Raw genomic sequence first — 18480 nt, 5'->3', positions numbered from 1 at the left:
GCCAAGTTCATTACGCTATACTGTAGAGCATTGTGGCTGCTGTGCAGCATGTTGAAAAGTTATAATAAACTGTTATAACCATTTTTAACCAAGAAGACATTATATACAACTGAACGATCCTAATAAAAAAAGACTGAACATACAAAAATGTCTTCTAGTTTTTTCTGTCCTTGCAATGCTGACAACTTTTTCCTACCTGTTCTAATGCTTTTTTGCTATAGCTTTTGTTATTTGGGGTGGCGGGTGGGGGACAGGGGGGACGGACACAAACAATGGGAGGGTGAAGGTTGGGAAATAGTACCTGAATTACAACACGAGCAGTGGAGAAACACCAGGAGAGAAGTAACATATGCCAGATACCAATGGCAGACAGGGGTGGTGCTTAGTGATGCAGAGGTGGTGGTGTGCTGGTGCGAAGGTGAGGCACAAGTGATGCTGAATGATACTCAGGTGGTGCAGTGATGCTGCACTGATGCTGAAGTGGTGCTGCATTGGTGCTGAATTGCTGTTAAGGTGGGGCTGCCGGGTGGTGGTGCACTGATTGGAGGTGGTGCTGTGCTGATGCTGAGATGGTGCTGTGCTGATGAGGTAGTGCTGTGATGGTGCTCCGCTGGTGCAGAGGTGGTGCTGCTCTGATGCGGAGTTGGTGCTGCACTGGTGGTTGTGCACTGATAAGGAGGTGTTGCTGTGCTGATGCTGAAATGGTGCTGTGCTTATGCTGTGGTGGTGATCAGGTGATGCTAAGTGATACTGAGGCGGTGCTGAGTGATGCTGAGGTGGTGGGTTCTGAGTGATGCTGAGGTGGTGCTAAGTCATGCTGAGGTGTGCAGAGTCACGGTGAGGTGGTGTTGATGCGCTGGTGCTCAAGTGGTGCTGAGTTGGTGCTGTGTTGATGCTGAGGTGGTCCAGCGCTGATGCTGAAGTGGTCCTGCGCTGATGCTGAAGCGTTGCTGCTGAATTGCTGCTAAGGTGGGGTTACACTGGTGCTGAGGTGGTGCTGAGTTGGTACTGCAGTGGTGATGGTGCTGAAGCTGAGGTGGTACTGGATTGATGCAGTGCTGCACTGGTGCCGAGATGATTCCGAGTGATACAGAGATGGTGCTGAGGTGGGTGTGTGCTTGTGCAGAGGTTGTGCTCCGGTGTTGAGTGATGCTGTGGTGTTGCTGAGTCAACTGAGGTGGTGGTGCCATGCTGGTGCTCGGGTTATGCTGAGTTGGTGCTGTGCTGCACTGATGCTGAGGTGGGGCTGCACTGATGCTGAAGTGGTGCTGAGCTGCAGCTGAGGTGGGGCCGAGTTGGTGCTGAGAATCTGTGACTCATTTTTTTCCAGTAAAGCACAATTCGCTGAAAAATCGCAGTTTGTTGAGAAACGTTTGTGTTCTTTTCAGACACATACCAGCTGTGTGAGCTCAATTTTAATGAAAATCATGATTTTATCATAGGAAAATAATTTTTTCTTGTTTTTTTCCCCATGGCGTGAAAATAAGTTTTCAGAGTTGCAGAAATAATTTATGGCCTTAATCACATTTGTCAAAAATTCAAATGCGATTTGCAGAAATTGCGAAATTTGGGAATCTCAATATTAAACGGACAAGTACGCTAATAGCTCAAAAACTACTGAACAGGGTTACACCAAACTTCAAACAGCAGGTCTTATGTGTTTGATGTTCGGTGTAATAGGCTGGGGATTTGCTGTAGCTGCGAGAATATTTCTAGTGTGAGCTAAAATGGATAGCATGTTTTTAACCCCTCTTTTAACCCTGCATAGAAACTACACGAAAATTGTCATGCTTGACCCTAGTTGCATAGACTAAGCGAGTGTCAAATTTGTTAATTTCCATCCATTGAAACAATGTGGAATGTTTTTTTTCTGCTGATTTACTGTAGGATGAACACCTGATTCCACTAATCATCAACAAAGGCACAAAGCACTTAATTTATATGTGATTACTATGTTAAAGCTTGCTGAGCAATTTAAGAAGAGAAAGTTCTTCAATGGATACAGTTTAAGACGCCAGATGCATGTTTTCTTTTGGACATCATATTTATTACTGTTAATTTCCTTTGTTTTCATAGGTGAATCAGTTGCTCTTGGGAGCCCTGAATAAAGTTGCCCAGCCTTTTCTTAACAAGAGCAATGCAGGTGGAGTGGCAGAAAACACAATTGTCAAAAATCGCCTGGCCGCTGGACTTCTCATTCTCACGGTGGCAGAATTTTACTGCCTTCCAACTTCCAAGGAGCAGCTGAATAGCTTATGCAGACTGATATGCCCTAACAAGACATCAAGAGCAGAAGTCCTTGCAGAACTCCGAGACACCAAGGAGATTTTTTCAGACCTACCAAAGTAAGTAATATGTGCATATTATTAGATTGCACGAGTAGACAGTGAACTACTTCTGGGCATTTCTGTCCAAAACATCTTAGGGAAGGATTGTCTTCCAGAAGGATAGTGGATGAGATGGTTTATCATCATCCAGCATTCCTGTGTGAGTTGGCCTTCAGCACTGCTGCTTTCCAGAACTTTGTACAAACAGGAGTTGGAAATATCAATTGTTTTGGCTCTTATTGTAGAAATGTTATCACAGCACAGGCAACAGCAATGCACAAGTCCTTCCCACACACAAAATGGATTTGGCCTGTTAAGCAGCAGTGCTAGCTTTACTCATTTTGTATGGTTGTGGTATATTAACATGTGATGAAAGTATTTGGTGGTGTGTGTTGATATGAGAGGAGTGTAAAGTGGAGGCGGAGAGAGATAGTTGACAGAGCTGGATCATTGAGGCTGAGAAAGAGATGGAAAGTGGGTGGAAAGAGGCTAGATTGTGGGCATAGGGAGGTGCATTGGGTGGAGAAAGAGAGAAGTAGAAAGGAGGTTGGAGGTAAAGAGAGTAGGGCGGAGAAAGATGAATGCAGCTCAGCTACTGCACTTAAATGTCCCCTGTACTCCTAATCAAATGCCGACATCTTCCTTGCCACCATCCTCTTACCTCCCTAGAAACCTTGTCTATCGCCCTTGTTCTATCATCGCATCTTCTCATCTTTTTTGGGCCTCACCTACAGACAAGGTTTTCTGCCAAAGGCCTATTGCAGACCATACCAATATTTGCAGCAGGCTTTGGGCTAACCTATTGCTACCATTGCTTGGCTTTCTTGCCAGTCTCATTATTTCTATACGTATTCAATAGCTTTCCTTTCGCTTCTTGTTTTTTTTTTCTTGCCGGTGGGGTAGGGGGGGGGGGGCATCCTTTTGATTGGATGAGTTGTATCCTTTCATTGCTCACATTCGAGAACTATTTCTTTTTCTTTCATCAGTCTATAGGAGTGCATGTCTTTTTTTTGTTCTTTCCCTTTTGTGCTGTTTCTCCCATCAGATGCCCATGCCTGCACAATACATGTCGCAATCCCCACCCCAGCTCTTACATTGCTTTCTCACTCTTCCGTGCCCAGCTTTGTTTTAATTTTTAAATTTTTCGTCCACCTGATCACATCTATTGCTCCCACACTCCCTCCTCCCTGTTGTCTCCTGTATTGACTTCTTCCCCACTTGCTGCTTCAGTGCTCTCCTACTCCTCACAAACGTATTATTTTATTAAAATACTTTTTTGCGCAGATGAGGGGAGGAAGGGCTCAGCAGCTGCAATTTGTTGCCAGGAAACTCCTTTTACAAAATGTGCTTTCGCGCATATTTAAATCCACTTATTCTTTTTATTTACTGCTCCAAGATTGCCATCTTTGAACATTTAATAGAAAAATACACAAAATGGTACTTTCAAATGTCATCACGCTGGATCACCGTTGCATCATTAATCATAGGCACACTTGGGTTATGCTGCATGTGCGCATACATGTCCTCTTGCTGCTTTTTTTCACAGCAATAGCATTTCTTTTTGGCATTGCTGAACAGCATATGCAAAATAATTGGTATAATCAAGCTCTGCATGCCAATGCTTGTTTTACTCTCTTCGTGATGTATCTCTTCTCAGCAACTCTTGACTCTTCTAGTGCAGTTTTGTCTTTTCCCCAGCTCTCGCTTCTACTTGTACCACTGTATCTCCTCACCCCCAGTTCTCATCCCTTCCGGTGGAGTTCCCCCCCAAACTCATCAACTATTCTTTCCTTTTTCTTCCTCAGGTATCCCACTCTCCAGTGCAGTCTGTTCTGTCTGCTCTGAATCAATGAAACAGAAGGCAGTACATGCTAGGTTTTGGGGACCATATTCAGGATTGCAGTGCCTGCTGCCTTGCCCTAGTTTTCTAGCAGGGCTGGACTGGCACATCTCTGAGGATGAGTGATAGAGCGCTCCAGAGGAAAAACGGGGACATTTGAAGGCAACGTGACCAGCATACATTGTCGCAACTGTACCCATAGGTTCCAGCATGGCCCTGATCTTCAAGGGTGCTTTGTTTCTTTGTTGAGATCTAGTCTCTGGTTCCTCTGCTGATGGCTGGTTTTTCCTGTCCTTCTGTTTATTGGTCCCGCTCAGGTGTATTTCTTTTCAGACACTAGCTTTATTGGGTTCTCTTCCATGTCCCAAAGCTGTCTGCATCAGAAGTAGTGGCTGTTGTGTGGGGTGTAAGCTTGTTAACTTGTGCATGCTTTCAAGGGCATAGTTGGGCCACTGAGTGCTGCTAAATTATTCGGAGATATGAAGAAGTCTGCTTTACCAGCTCTTTCATCAACATGGCTGTCAGGCTGCTTTCTGCGACAAATTCATAGTACAGCATCACTGCCCAATTCTTCTAGGTGAAAAAATTTCCACCTGGATGTGAGGTATTGGATTCTGTACATTTCCAAGATGGAATTAGGGAGATTTAATTGACCTCTTTTGAATATCCTGAAGCCTTTTAATTGTGGATGGTCATTACACCACCCACTATTATGGCACAAGGTCTGTTCTTGGACAATTACTGGGCGGTATGAGTGGTGGTTACTCTCATTACTACTGCTGTTCCTGGGACCCTTAATAATGGTGCACATTGTTTTGATAACTAAGGTTTACAGCTTGGGCTGCTTTAGATCATAAACTTTTGATACTCCTGCCATCAGGGACAGAGCGCAGAGGTTTTTTTTTTAGTTTTTGTTTTTTAAATATCTTTATTTGATTTTACCATAATTAAACACACACTGAACCCCCACCCAACCAGGTCAGACACTTAATAATACAAGCAAAACAAACATTTGTATGTTCGCATAAGTTCATCATCATGTTACATTATACATTATCCCTGTAAACTACCACTTTATATTAAATCATAAAGTTAACTATACTTCACAATATTCTAGATGTTATTTTGGGAGTGACACCATTCTATTAATGGGGACCAAATTCTCCAATCCCTTTTACGCCGTATCCTTCCTTTCAGTTTATAAATAGCAGCCTCCAGATTGGAGATTGCGAGAAGCCTAGCCAGCCATTGATGAAAAGACGGCGCATTGGGATCCAGCCAGGCCGAGTCGATACACATTCTTAAAAGCGCCATAGCTATAAAAATAAGTTCATGACCCGGCCTGGGAGTACTAGGGTCTGTCGCTCCCAATAATATGACTTCACTGGACAAAACAATCTCTTTGCAGTACGGTCGACAAAAGCTTCTCAATGTTTTGTTTTAAAGATGTTAGTTCTTCACAGGTAGAGAAAATATGCACACAGTCAGCATTGAATAGCATAAATCTTGGGCAACATGTCCCCTTACCACTCCCCCATTTAGCGATCCTATCTGGAGTGTAGTATAAAAAGAAGCATGTTTTATACAATTGCGTTTGGAGTTTTGTGGACATAAAGATTGTTTGAAACATGGAGTATGCAGAGTAAAATTTTTCCATAGTTATGCCAATTTTCTCCTGCCACTTCTGAGATATTTTCTCCAGATCATCCGGAAACAGCGAATTTATAAGGGAGTATATTCCCCCAATTGTGTTTTTCCTAATGTGAGTTAATGTTTCTACTAAAGTTATTTTTCCCGGAAGAGTCCCTCCCCTCACCCTTCGTATTAGAAAGTCTCTAATTTGAAGACATTTAAAGAAATCCCGCCAGTCCCAAGTTGCTCAAAAGATTGTATCCCTACAGGGGAGAGGAAGCACCCAATGTGATTTATACCTGTCTCGTTTCACTTGCTGATGTGCTTGTCTTTAAAAATCTCCAGCAGAGCTGGATTATCCCTTAAGGGAGTATAAAATGATATTCGTCCAATACCCAGCATTTTTCTCACAGCTTTCCATACCCTAAACCCGTTAGTCAATGTTTTTAGTTTCACTTTTTTATGAAAGCTGTCATGAAGATGTCGGCAAAGATATCCGTAATTTTTATTGCACAATGTTAATTGAAAAATAGATGGCGAATCACCCTCTGGTGTCATTTCTATCCCGGTATTCTGTAATAATTCCCGACTATAGAGCAGCACAGATGCCCAATAGTATGCTTTTAAATTTGGGAGAGCGAAACCTCCTTTTTCCTTTGACAGGGTCAGAAATGTATACGCACGGCGAGGTTGTGCATACGCCCACATAAAGCTCAAAGGTGCGGTCCATAGATTTAAACCATTGATCTGAAAATTCTAAACATATTGCTCTAAATAAATATAAGATCTTAAGAAAAAAACACAATTTTCAAGGCATTAGCCCTGCCGATTCGGGATAGATGTAAATTGTCTAAGCGACGGAGATCTTTCTGTATGGTGCCCAACAATGGCTTCATGTTTAAATCCACCAGAATCTCAAGTTTAGATGTAATACAAATTCCTAAGTATATAGCTTTATCCACAACTCGAGGGTCGGACATCTCGCTTTTGTTATTCAACACGATCTATGTTTTCCCCTGATTGAGTGCGTATCCGGATACGTCCCCAAATTTATTAGCCTCTCATTCGATAACCGACATAGCTGTGCTAGGATCCGCGGTTACAACAGCAATGTCGTCTGCATAGGCCAAGATCTTAGTTGGGTATGCTTGTGACAAAATCGGTGCTATTTCACTGTTTCCCTCTAGTCTACGAATAAAGGAGTCGATATAGATCGCGAAGAGCAATGGCGAACATGGGTACCCCTGTCGAGTTCCACGAGATATAATCAACTCTTTAGTGAGGCTACCGTTCACCATTACCATGGCCCTGGGATTCACATACAGTTTTTGCACAGCATGAATGAACCCTCGATTGATCCCAACCCTAGACATAGCAGCCCACAAAAATTTCCATGAGACCCTGTCAAAGGCCTTCTCAGCATCGAGAAGGACCAATGCCATAGGGTCTATAGTACAATCCATACTATCAAACAATGTGATCACTTTCTGGATGTGGTTAGTGGTTGATCTCCCTGGAACAAAGCCATGTTGGTATTTGCCGATTACTTTATGAATAATCGGGGCGATTCGATTTGCCAAAAGTTTTGAGTATAATTTAGAGTCTGCATTTATTAAAGTGATAGGGCGATATGAGCCTAGCTGTTCCGGGGGTTTATTTTTTTTAGGAAAGATAACTATCTTTGCCCTAGACCAAGAATTTGGAGGCTGCCCCCCCTTTAAAAATGTGTACTATTAAGTCAAATAAAATATCTTTAATCTGATCTATAAATACTAAATAGAATTCCGACGGTATATTATCCAATCCAGTTGCTTTCCCTTTAGCTAAGTTTTGGATTGTAGTTACAATTTCTTCTTTGTTGGGGATTTTGTCTAAGGTAAGCTGATCATCTTTGTCAAACCTATCGGTGCCTCCTCCATCTAAATAACTCTAGATTTTATCTAGGTCCCTCCCCCCCTCTTCGGTGTATAGGGTGCTGTAGAATCGCCAAAATGCCTCTCTAATTCGTTCCGGATCAGTTATTTGGCCTTCCACTGGATCCTGTATTTCCTGTATCAAATTTACTGAGGCCTGCTGTCTCATACGAATAGCCAGCTGGTGGCCAACTTGTTCATTAACCTCATACACCATCTCTTTATGAGCGGTAGCTTTTTTTTTATGGCTTTAACAGTAAAAATGTTTGTAATTGCGGCCTTTGAAATTGCCACCACATTTTGTATTCTATTTATGTCTTCTAGCTCATGGCTCCCTCAAGATGTGCTTATCAGCTCCTCTTCAGCAAGTCAGAGATTTTCCTGCAGTCCTCTCAGATGTTCCCTGGCTATTTTATTAGCCTTTAATGAGTATTGCATTGTTTCTCCTCGAATCCCTCCTTTTAAGGCGTCCCACATAACTTCAATTGATACACTCCCAATATTGTCCTCTAAAGTTAGGAATCCACTCTTTCATGTAAGCACAATACATATCATCTAAAAGCAAGGATTTTTCGAATGTCCAGGAACTAGGTGTTATAGTTCCGGGTGTTATTTCTAGGGTGCAAAATAAAGGGTTATGGTCTGAGAGAACTCGAGGAAGTTTCCCAATTTGAAACTTAGATCTAAGTGAGTTGGCCATCAATATGTAATCTATCCTTATGTGTGTGCGATGCGGGTTAGAAAAAAAGGTATAACCCGGATCATTAGCTTTTAAGATCTGCCAGCCATCTACAAGCCCATGTGTATAGCACATATGTTTCATTGCCTTAAACACTCTAGGTTTCCGGCCCTTATACTGCCAATCATCCCTTAAAGACCAGTCACTGGGGAGATTATTATTAAAATCCCCACAGACCACTAAGGGTAGAGGCCAGTGCGTAAGTTTATTAGAAATCTCGTGGAAGACTTGACGGGTCATCATTATTGCTCCCGTAAATAGCACAGAGAGTAGTCTTTTGCCCCTGTCCATCTTGACACTCCGTCACTGCCCAGCGGCCAAATCTATCGGCCTTTGAGCGGCTAAAAGTGTACCCTGAGCCCTTAGCTTATATAGCAACCCCCCGTATCCGCACACCTTGAGAAGTTGCACAAACCAGTTTATACCCCAGTGTTTTTAGCATTTGTATCTGTGTGCCCTCGATGTGAGTTTCTTGTAAGTACACAACATTCGCACCCATGGTTTGTAATCCTATCGCAACCATTTGTCTCTTTTTAGGGTCATTCAAGCCACAAATATTTAAGGATAACACTTTTAGGACCCCATCTATTTATATCATGTGGTCTGGATATGTACTCTAATTTTTTGCATTGCCCCTTTGCTGCACCATAACCTACTATTTCCAGTATACCAGTTACCAGCATACATCAATATAACCGCCTGTCTGACCTTTCACCCTGCCCACCCTACCCAGCCTGTCCCCCCCCCACCCTGGGCCACCCCTCCTCCCACCACCATTATTAGAGGTTACCTGGCCAACACAAGGCCAGGGATGTGGCATCCGTCAAACACAGCACCCGTGTGCCCGCTAAGATTCCCCCACTGTCGAGTAACCTTCAAATAAGCAAAACCGACAAAGCGAATACCCTAACGCGGGGCTTGGTTCCACAAAGAATCCCTTAAATTTAGTTTATAGCCTCTGCATGTCATGTTTCACCCAAGATCATCATATCAGGGCAACTCTATAACCAAAAAAGTTTTTTTTATAATCTCCCCCTCCCCCCCCCCCTTTTTTTTTTCCTTTACTTATTTCCCGAAATTTCTTCTAAATAATCTTTCGCCTGTATTTCAGAAAAAAAAACTGCGGGTAACCCCTTGATGGACAACTTTCAATCTGGCTGGATTTTGGATGTATACCATTGCCCCAACCTTTTGAAAGGGATCAACAAGCTGCCGCATTCTCCACCTGTGCTCCACTGTGGCATGTGCAAAGTCAGGCCTCGTGGAAAAAGTTATTCCATCAAATGTCCGCTTACTTGTAGGTCTGGCCAAATCGTAGAGAGCTTGCCGCAGCCAAAAATTTCCAAAAAATAAAAGTATAGCTCGAGGATGCTGTTGGGATGCCGAATTACGCTTCCCAAGAGACAAAGGAAACCGGTGGGCTCTTTGGATTTTCCTTGTCCCAACCCCAGGATTGTAGTTCAGGAAATGAACCTTTTAAGAAGTGAGATCATGAATTTTCTGGGATCCTCTTTTTCGGCCCCCTCCGGAATCCCTAGGAAGTGGAGATTATTACGTTTGTCGGTTTTCCTGCTCTTCCAGCTTCCACATTAGATCCTTAACTACCCCCTCGTGCTCATTCGACTTAGTTTTCAACGAGGAGACATCCTTCTCTAGTTGTTCTGTTCTTTCTTCAACTGAGGCCATTCGATCAACAATTTCAACACAGGTTTTGCCCACTTTCCTGACTGCCCCTTGCAGATTCTTTACTGCGAGACAAGATCTGCGACTGTCAGCTTTGGCTTCTGCCTGGAAGCCCTTGATAGACTGCAAAATATCTATTAAAGCTGGTTCGGCTCCTGGGACGTCATGCGCTCTCATTTGACAAGTGGCAGTGTCAATAATTGTTTGATTACCCCCCTATGCTGCCGTTATATTAGAGATGATAGTAAGTGAAGTATCGTTGTAATCCCACTTAAAGTCAGTGACATTCGCTTCACCCGTTGCCTCCGTTCCATCATGCTTTTTACAACTTTCTCGGTTTCTCTTCTTCTGTAACTTTTTAGAAACAAGTTTAGTTTTCTGCGGATCAGTATTTGAACTGCTATACCATTTACCCTGATCTTCTCCGCTAGATAAGGAAATACTAATGTCCGACCGCTCTGAATCTTCTGTTAGGGGGTAAAATTGATCCTGATTGTCAGGTGTTTTCAGCATATAATCCTTCCATGTACTATGTGTGGCTTGTGGCGACAGTACAACCTTTGAACGCCCCACTTCACGAATTCCCCCTCCCCCCCCCCCCCCTAGAGATAGCGTTTCCCCGCAGAGCAGAAGAACTCAGATCATTTGTTTTTTCGCCATTAACTGCGGGGCAGGAGGTGTCAGGGAGCAATAGATCACTCAGTGCTTCTACTTCTATCTGTCCAGGCACTGTGGTAACTGCTCCAGGGAAATCATCTGGTTGTGTAATATCGCCTCCTTCCCCATTCGTAGTATTCGTGGCCCCAAAGCTACTGGTGATCAATGTCTGAGAGCCGTCAATTTCTTTATTAGAGGAAGTAGGGACTTTCTTTTTAGTTGCCCCGATATTTACCATCCCGCTTTCTCCAGGGCCTTTATTAGCACATTTAACTTTCTCCCCCTTCTGTACCCCAGATTTGCCTTTCATTATTGAAGAATCAAGTTTCTTCTGTCGTGATGATACTAGAGTTGTATTGTCCAGGGAAGGTATCGTGGCATTTTTCATAGAGAGCTGTACCGCAGATGGGCCGGCGTATGAAGAACACCTCCCACTGTGGCCGCGCTGTGACTGCAGAGATCGGCAGCTTCTCCTCGTCTGACGTCCGTCCCCACTCCTGGGCACTTTCCCGTGATTCCGCAGCTCCACCCGCTGCTCGCGTAGTCCAGGGAGAATCGACGGTGTCAGAGCTGTTAACGCTGTCAGAGCTCGTCGGACGTCCTCGAGACTGGATCGCCGTGTACACTTGGGCCAGAACAAACAGGTAATCGTGATCCCAAAGCGGTTTTGTTACAACTGCGTTTCAAATTTTGATCATATTTGTTAGTATCCTTAAAACTATACTTGAGGCGAATTGGATGTATTTTGCCGGGGAATGCTTAGCGGAGCATCACAGCGGTGGTATTAGCCGGTCGCCATCTTGCCGCCTTCGCCAATTACCAATTCATTGGCTTTGTCGAGCGCAGACGTTTGTAGGTTGTTTTTCTTTGAAGAACTGTTCAGTCTTGAGAGATCTTGTGACTCCTCCCTTAGTCCACAATGCACCAGGACAAAGACTTCACTTCAGATAATTTTTTCCTCCATTGACTTTGGATGTTTCAACTAGAGTTCTGGGACTGTCAACCACTTCCCTGTTCCTTTCTGCTCCATTTATCGAGGATCGTGAACCTTCATTGGAAGAGACATCACCTGTTATTTTATCGCTTCTGATTTTAACCACCCTCCCCCAGAGGGGTTCGAGGACTAATATCGTATAGTTTAGACAGTTGGGAGGAAAGGATATGGATAATACACCTTTTCAATTCCGGCAAAAGTGTAACACCAAATTCCTGTGGTTGGACAAACATTGGGTGTGCAATCGTTGCCTCTCTCAAGTCCTCTAGGAATCCAACTGGCCAGCCTGGGGTTGAAAGATGTGGACCTTCTAAAACCTAGTAACATTACTTGTAGTCTCAATTTCTTTCCACATTTTTAACCATACTGACTAGAAGCACGAATAAAGCTTTTTTTTTTCCTACCAGGCAGGAATTTTTTAATATTCAGAAACAACCCCCACTCCTGGTTTTGACATCTATTCATCTAATATAGTCACCTATAAGTGCTCCCACGTAACTCGTAGGTCGTAGCATGCCCTGTTCCACTTTCGGAATGGGAAAGACCCATTGATGAAGCATTCCACCAAGGGGTAACCCTGGTGGATGAGAGTTATTCAAAGAGAACATTCTGTTTTCCAAACTAGATGTGGAAGTCTAGTCCTAGTTTTGACGGATGGGCTCCTTTTGTTTGCTGGTAATATGATAGGAGGATAAGTCCCTCTGGTTTTGCCCTCTATTTCCACGTTTGTTTTGAAATCTTTTCTAGACACCTCATCCCTTAACAGTAGGACAGTAATGAAACTGTTGGAGATAATGGCTTAATGTATAGCTTTAGAACTTAACGCAAGATTACGCAAGCGCCCTTGACAAGAGCATCTAGCACAGCAATAGTTACTAGCAGGTCAATGGAAAGATCAAGTGTTGGTTGAGCCCAGCGTTAAGCACAGCCTCAAATGATGGAACGACAAAAATGTGTCACTGGGCAGGCAGTCTCAGAACCCTTTACCACAGATGACCATTACCTCAGATGCCTCACTCATGGGAAAGGGAGCACATCTCAACCACATGATTGTTCATGGTACCTGGGCATCCGAACTGAGGATTTCACACATAGATTACCGGTAGCTGACAGGAATTCAGTTGGCGCTCATAGCACTTTACAGCCTTAGTCAACATGATTGTCATGTGCTTCTTTGAGAAACGCAGTGTTCGAGGCATATGAGCTGCAGATTACACACTTTTGCATAGATCGCCATCTGGTGTTGGGTCCGGATGTTGGCAGTTTGTTTTTCCTCTTGGAAAGTCTTTGGAAGTCACGAGGTCGGTGACTCCTCCCTTGATTCGTATTGCGCATGGGCTTCGGCTCCATCCTCAGATTGTTTTTTTCCGCCATCGGGCTCGGATGTAATACTTCGCGCTCCGGTTCCGAACATTCCAGTTCGACGATCGAAGCGGAATCCTCGCTCTTCGCGGTATTGTTCAGATCCTGATCTCCTCAATCACCTTCTTCTTCGACACACCTTCGATTCCAGTCATCGACGGCGGCCTTCGGACCTATCCAGGCTCCGGTCCCGGCTGATGGAAAGAACTCCATTCAAGAAGTGCCCTCGATGTGGGTCCAAATTCCCCCACACCGATTTTCATGAGGTGTGCAACCTCTGCCTCTCCCCTGAACACGAGGCTGCATGCATGTCTTTTAGATCCAAAAAGACTATTCGAGATCGAAGGGCCAGACGAAAAATGGCGCACTCCTCGACTTCCGTTCCAGTCGACATCTTCGGGGACGACGTCGAAGCTCTGGGACAGCAGCACACCGAAGAGGACCTAGTCAGTGCTTCCGAAGCCGACGACTCGGATGTGGAGGACATCACCCCGGCTCAGAGGGTCGTGAGTAAAATACCCCCTCCCACACCCGCGCCGACACCCAAAAAGGCTTCGGTCACGCCTTCGCCTCCGGGCCTAGGCAAGACCAAAGACACTGCTTCGAACACCCCACCTTCGGGCCCAGTGAAGAAGCCTAATAAGCCTTCCGGCGGCTCGGGCTCGATCCAGCCTGCCAGCGGTGCCAATAAACACACTTCGGCACCGAAAAAGAGATCGGCCTCTACCTCGACACCGAGCTCCGCCTCTACCTCGACACCGAGCTCCGCACCAAAGCCCTCGGTGTCGAAACCCAGCCTCTCGGTGCCGACCAAACATCATAAGTCCCTCGGCACCGACACTCCCGCGCCCGAAGCCTGTCTCGGCGCCGACCAAAAAATCTGAGGTTCCAAAAAAGCACGGCACAGACAAGCCTAAAAAGCCATCGGCCCCGAAAACTTAGATGCCGACCGAACAGCCAGTGTCGCAAGAACTATTTACACTGGATCCTTTGCAAAAGACACTTACCAAGGATCCAAAAACTGGACATTTGGCACTGTCTTCTAAAAAGTGACATTTGGACAAACCAGCTCCACCTCCAAAGAGGAAAGACTGTGCTACCTCACCTTTCAGAGTGCCTTCCCCACCCTCTCCACCTCCGCCCCCTCCGCCTTCTCCACCCCTGCCTCATCGCTCTCTCCGACCCCGTCTCCAGACCATGATGATCAGGGGGACCCATACTACGACCCAGCAGATGTGCCACAAGACCCCACCCCTACAGGATCCCCAGACCCATGGGATGATTATAATAATCCAGACATTCCAGATGTCCCACAAGATGACCTTTATCCATCCAGGCCATCTCCACCAGAAGACTCATTAGGTTTTCACCACCTACTTCAGAGGGCGGCACATTATCACGGGGTAGAGCTACACACTGACCCAGTAGAGGAAGATTTCCTCCTAGACACCTTTGATACTGCACATAGGTCTACTTCTATACTACCTATGCTCAAAGGGGTAATAAAACATGCACCAGAGGTTTTTAAAGACCCAGTCATGGCTAGGGTCCTCAACCCACGCATAGAGAAGAAGTATAAAGCTGCCCCCACAGATCCTGCCTACATCAAGGGGCCAGCGCCACTGGATTCCCTAGTGGTATCCACTGCAAGGTAGAGATCAAATTCCCAGGCGTCAGGCGAAGCACCACCGCCTGACAAAGAGTCAAAGCTCCTGGACGCGTCAGGAAAACGCACTGCGTCACAGGCAGCCAATATATGGCGTATCGCCAACACTCTAGCGCTATTGGCCAGATACGACAGAGCGCATTATGATGAACTAGAAATCATCATGCACCATCTCCCAGAAAAATATAAAAATAGGGCCAATGAATTAATTCAAGAAGGTAAGACCATAACTAATACCTCTATACGCTGTGCCTTAGATGCAGCAGACACAGCCTCCAGGGCATTAACACTAATGTCCTCCTCTGTCGCCACGCTTTGCTGAGAGTTTCAGGCTTTAAACCTGAGGTACAAGCCTCCATATTAAACCATCCATTTGATCAAGAACATCTATTCGGTCCAAAGGTAGATGAGGCCCTCGAGAAGATGAAGAAAGAGACAGATACGGCGAAATCTATGGGACCCCTACAGTCACACCCTCCTAGGCGCTCCTTTCGCCGCTCTTCCTTTTGGGGCACGGGCAGAGGCTACTCCTCAGATAGCGTGTCCACGTCCTACAAATCCCCTGCTCAATCCACCTTCACAAGGGGTTATCAAAGAGGCGGCTATAGAGACAATAACAATAAGGCAGAGGCAAAACAAATACCTCCCGCTCTGCCACACCACCTACCCAATGACATTCCCCTGCTCCCTCCAGACCATCCCACTCCGGTCGGGGGCAGACTACAAAATTTCCTTCACGTCTGGGAGTCCATCACATCAGACAGATGGGTGACCCAAATTATTCGTTCAGGGTACTGCCTAGAACTGACATCTACCCCCCCCAACATTCCACCCAGGCAACACCCAATGTCACAAGAACATTCCACGTTACTAAAACAGGAGGTAATCTCCCTCCTACAAAAAGAGGCGATAGAACAGGTCCCAGCCGATCAGCAAAATGTAGGGGTCTACTCCCTATATTTTCTGATACCAAAAAAGAGACGAGACTCTACGACCTATCTTAGATCTCCGGCCTCTAAACACATACATACATTCAGACCATTTTCACATGGTAACACTTCAGCAGGAACTTCCGCTCCTCTCCCAGAACGACTTTCTCACCACACTGTACTTGAAAGACGCATACTTTCACATTCCGGTACACCATGCCCACAGAAAGTACCTCAGATTTGTAGTGGACGGGCAACACTACCAGTTCAAGGTGCTCCCATTCGGGGTCACAACAGCACCAATGGTATTCACCAAGTGCCTAGCGGTAGTGGCGGCACATCTCAGAAGACAGCACATTCACGTCTTCCCATATTTGGACGACTGGCTGATAAAAGCCACGTCCTACAACCAATGTGTACACCACACCGCCACTACAATCCAACTACTTCACCAACTAGGCTTCACGATGAACCACCAAAAGTCCCAGCTAACACCATCCCACATAAAGCAATTCCTCGGTGCCACCATAGACACTTCAAAAGCCATAGCCTACCCCAATCCGGCCAGGATTGCAAGCATTCAGGCTTTGCGTCAAAAATTCATACTTCAACACTCCCTCCCAGCAAGAGTGTTTATGCAACTGATAGGGATGATGGCCTCTTGCATTTTCATAGTGCCTCATGCAAGACTCCAGATGCGTCCACTCCAAGAGTGCATAGCGCGCCAATGGAACCAGGCCCAGGGGCAAATGACAGATCTGGTGTTGGTAGACGGTCGCACCCATCGCTCTCTGCAGTGGTGGAACACTACAAATCTTTCCAGAGGTCGACCATTCCTGGACCCGGTTCCACAAATAATCCTGACAACAGACGCATCGCTCTCCGGCTGGGGAGCTCATCTATTACACCTCACAGTGCAGGGCACATGGACGCCACAACAAAAGTTACTCCACATCAACCATCTGGAGTTACTGGCAATCTTTCTAGCCCTAAAATCCTTTCACACACAGATTTTAGGCAAGGCAGTCCTTATTCGCACAGACAACATAACTGCCATGTACTACATTAAAAAACAAAGCGGCACACACTCTCCACAGCTCTCTCAACTAGCACAGAGCATATGGGGATGGGCAATTCCACACAAAATCTTTCTACTAGCCCATCATGTCCCAGGAGTCCAAAACACCATAGCAGATCTGCTCAGCAGACAAACGCAGTAGATCCACGAGTGGGAACTTCACCCACAGGTTCTTCACCCGTTCTTTCAGATGTGGGGGCATCCACAGATAGACCTATTCGCCACCCACGAAAACAAAAAATGCCCAAGCTTCGCCGCCAGATACCCACACCCATTGTCCAAAGGCAATGCGATATGGATGAACTGGTCAGGCAAATTTGCGTACGCCTTTCCACCTCTCCCACTAATTCCATTAGTGGTGCGAAAGCTACAACAGCACTCCCTCACACTGATTCTGGTAGCTCCAACATGGGCCAGACAACCGTGGTACACCACGCTGCTGGAATTCTCGGTAGTGCCACACCAAAAGTTACACCTCTCACCATGCCTCCTAACCCAGAACCATGGAGAGATCAGGCACCCGGACCCAGCTCAGCTCAACCTTGCGATCTGTCTCCTGAGATCCTAGAAATCGGATACCTTAACCTTCCCCCTGACTGTATGAACGTATTCAGAGAAGCTAGACGCCCTACCACTAGAGCCTGCTACGCTGCAAAGTGGAAAAGATTTGTTATTTATTGCCATAACAACACAATCAACCCTCTAGACGTATCTATACAGCACATCATATGCTACTTGCTCCATCTACTAAGGTGTAACCTAGCATATACATCCATTCGGCTACACCTCGCAGCAATTGCCACTTACCTACAAAACAGACAGCACCTATCAATTTTCAGAGTGCCTGCCATTAAAACCTTCATGGAAGGCCTCAAACGAATCATTCCCCCCCAGAGTACCACCCTCACCTGTGTGGAACTTAAATATAGTTCTCACAAGGCTAATGGGTCCGCCTTTCGAACCTTTGCATAAATGTGAACTGCAATTTCTCACATGGAAAACAGCTTTTCTTGTAGCCATCACTTCCCTTAGAAGGGTCAGTGAGATACAAGCATTTACTATAAAAGGACCTTTTCTCCAAATGCACCAGAACAAGGTTGTCCTCCGTACCAACCCAAAATTCCTACCCAAAGTCATTTCCCCCTTCCATCTGAGCCAATCGGTAGAATTACTGGGTTTTTTCTCGCAACCTCGAACTGTTGCAGAAAGGGCTCTACACACGCTAGATGTTAAAAGGGCATTACTTTACTATATCCAGAGAACACAACCTTTCAGAAAGACCAAACAACTGTTTGTCTCTTTCTCTCCACCACACAAAGGCAACCCCATCTCTAAATCAGGGATAGCTAGGTGGATTGTAAAATGCATACAGATTTGCTACCACAAGGCAAAACGATCGCTATCTTTTCCCCCTAAAGCCCACTCTACACGAAAGATAGGGGCTTCTATGGCTTTTCTAGGGAACATCCCATTAGATGATATCTGCAAAGCAGCTACATGGTCAACACCGCACACTTTCACTAAACATTACTGTGTAGATGTGCAAACCAAGCAACAAGCTAGTGTGGGCCAGGCTGTACTAAAACACTATTTGAAACCACTGCAACAGATACCGGTGGTCGCCGCTAAGGTTGGGATCTGCTATATAGTCTATGCAAAA

The 18480-nt window shown here is 45.4% G+C and overlaps 1 protein-coding gene across 2 annotated transcripts in view; it reads left to right on the top strand.

Annotated features, from left to right (window-relative positions):
* The window catches only part of RNF213 (ring finger protein 213), a 2329248-nt gene that overhangs the window by 497031 nt on the left and 1813737 nt on the right, over positions 1 to 18480 (top strand). For both annotated transcript variants that reach the window (XM_085617427.1, XM_085617426.1), the window contains exon 8: positions 2077 to 2345. In XM_085617427.1, the coding sequence (XP_085473553.1) occupies positions 2077 to 2345 (269 nt within the window). The remainder of the gene's footprint in view (positions 1 to 2076; positions 2346 to 18480) is intronic.

The sequence above is a fragment of the Triturus cristatus genome, chromosome 7 (assembly GCF_964204655.1).
Source record: "Triturus cristatus chromosome 7, aTriCri1.1, whole genome shotgun sequence".
Classification (NCBI taxonomy): domain Eukaryota; kingdom Metazoa; phylum Chordata; class Amphibia; order Caudata; family Salamandridae; genus Triturus; species Triturus cristatus.
This window is presented reverse-complemented; position numbering and strand designations above follow the sequence as displayed.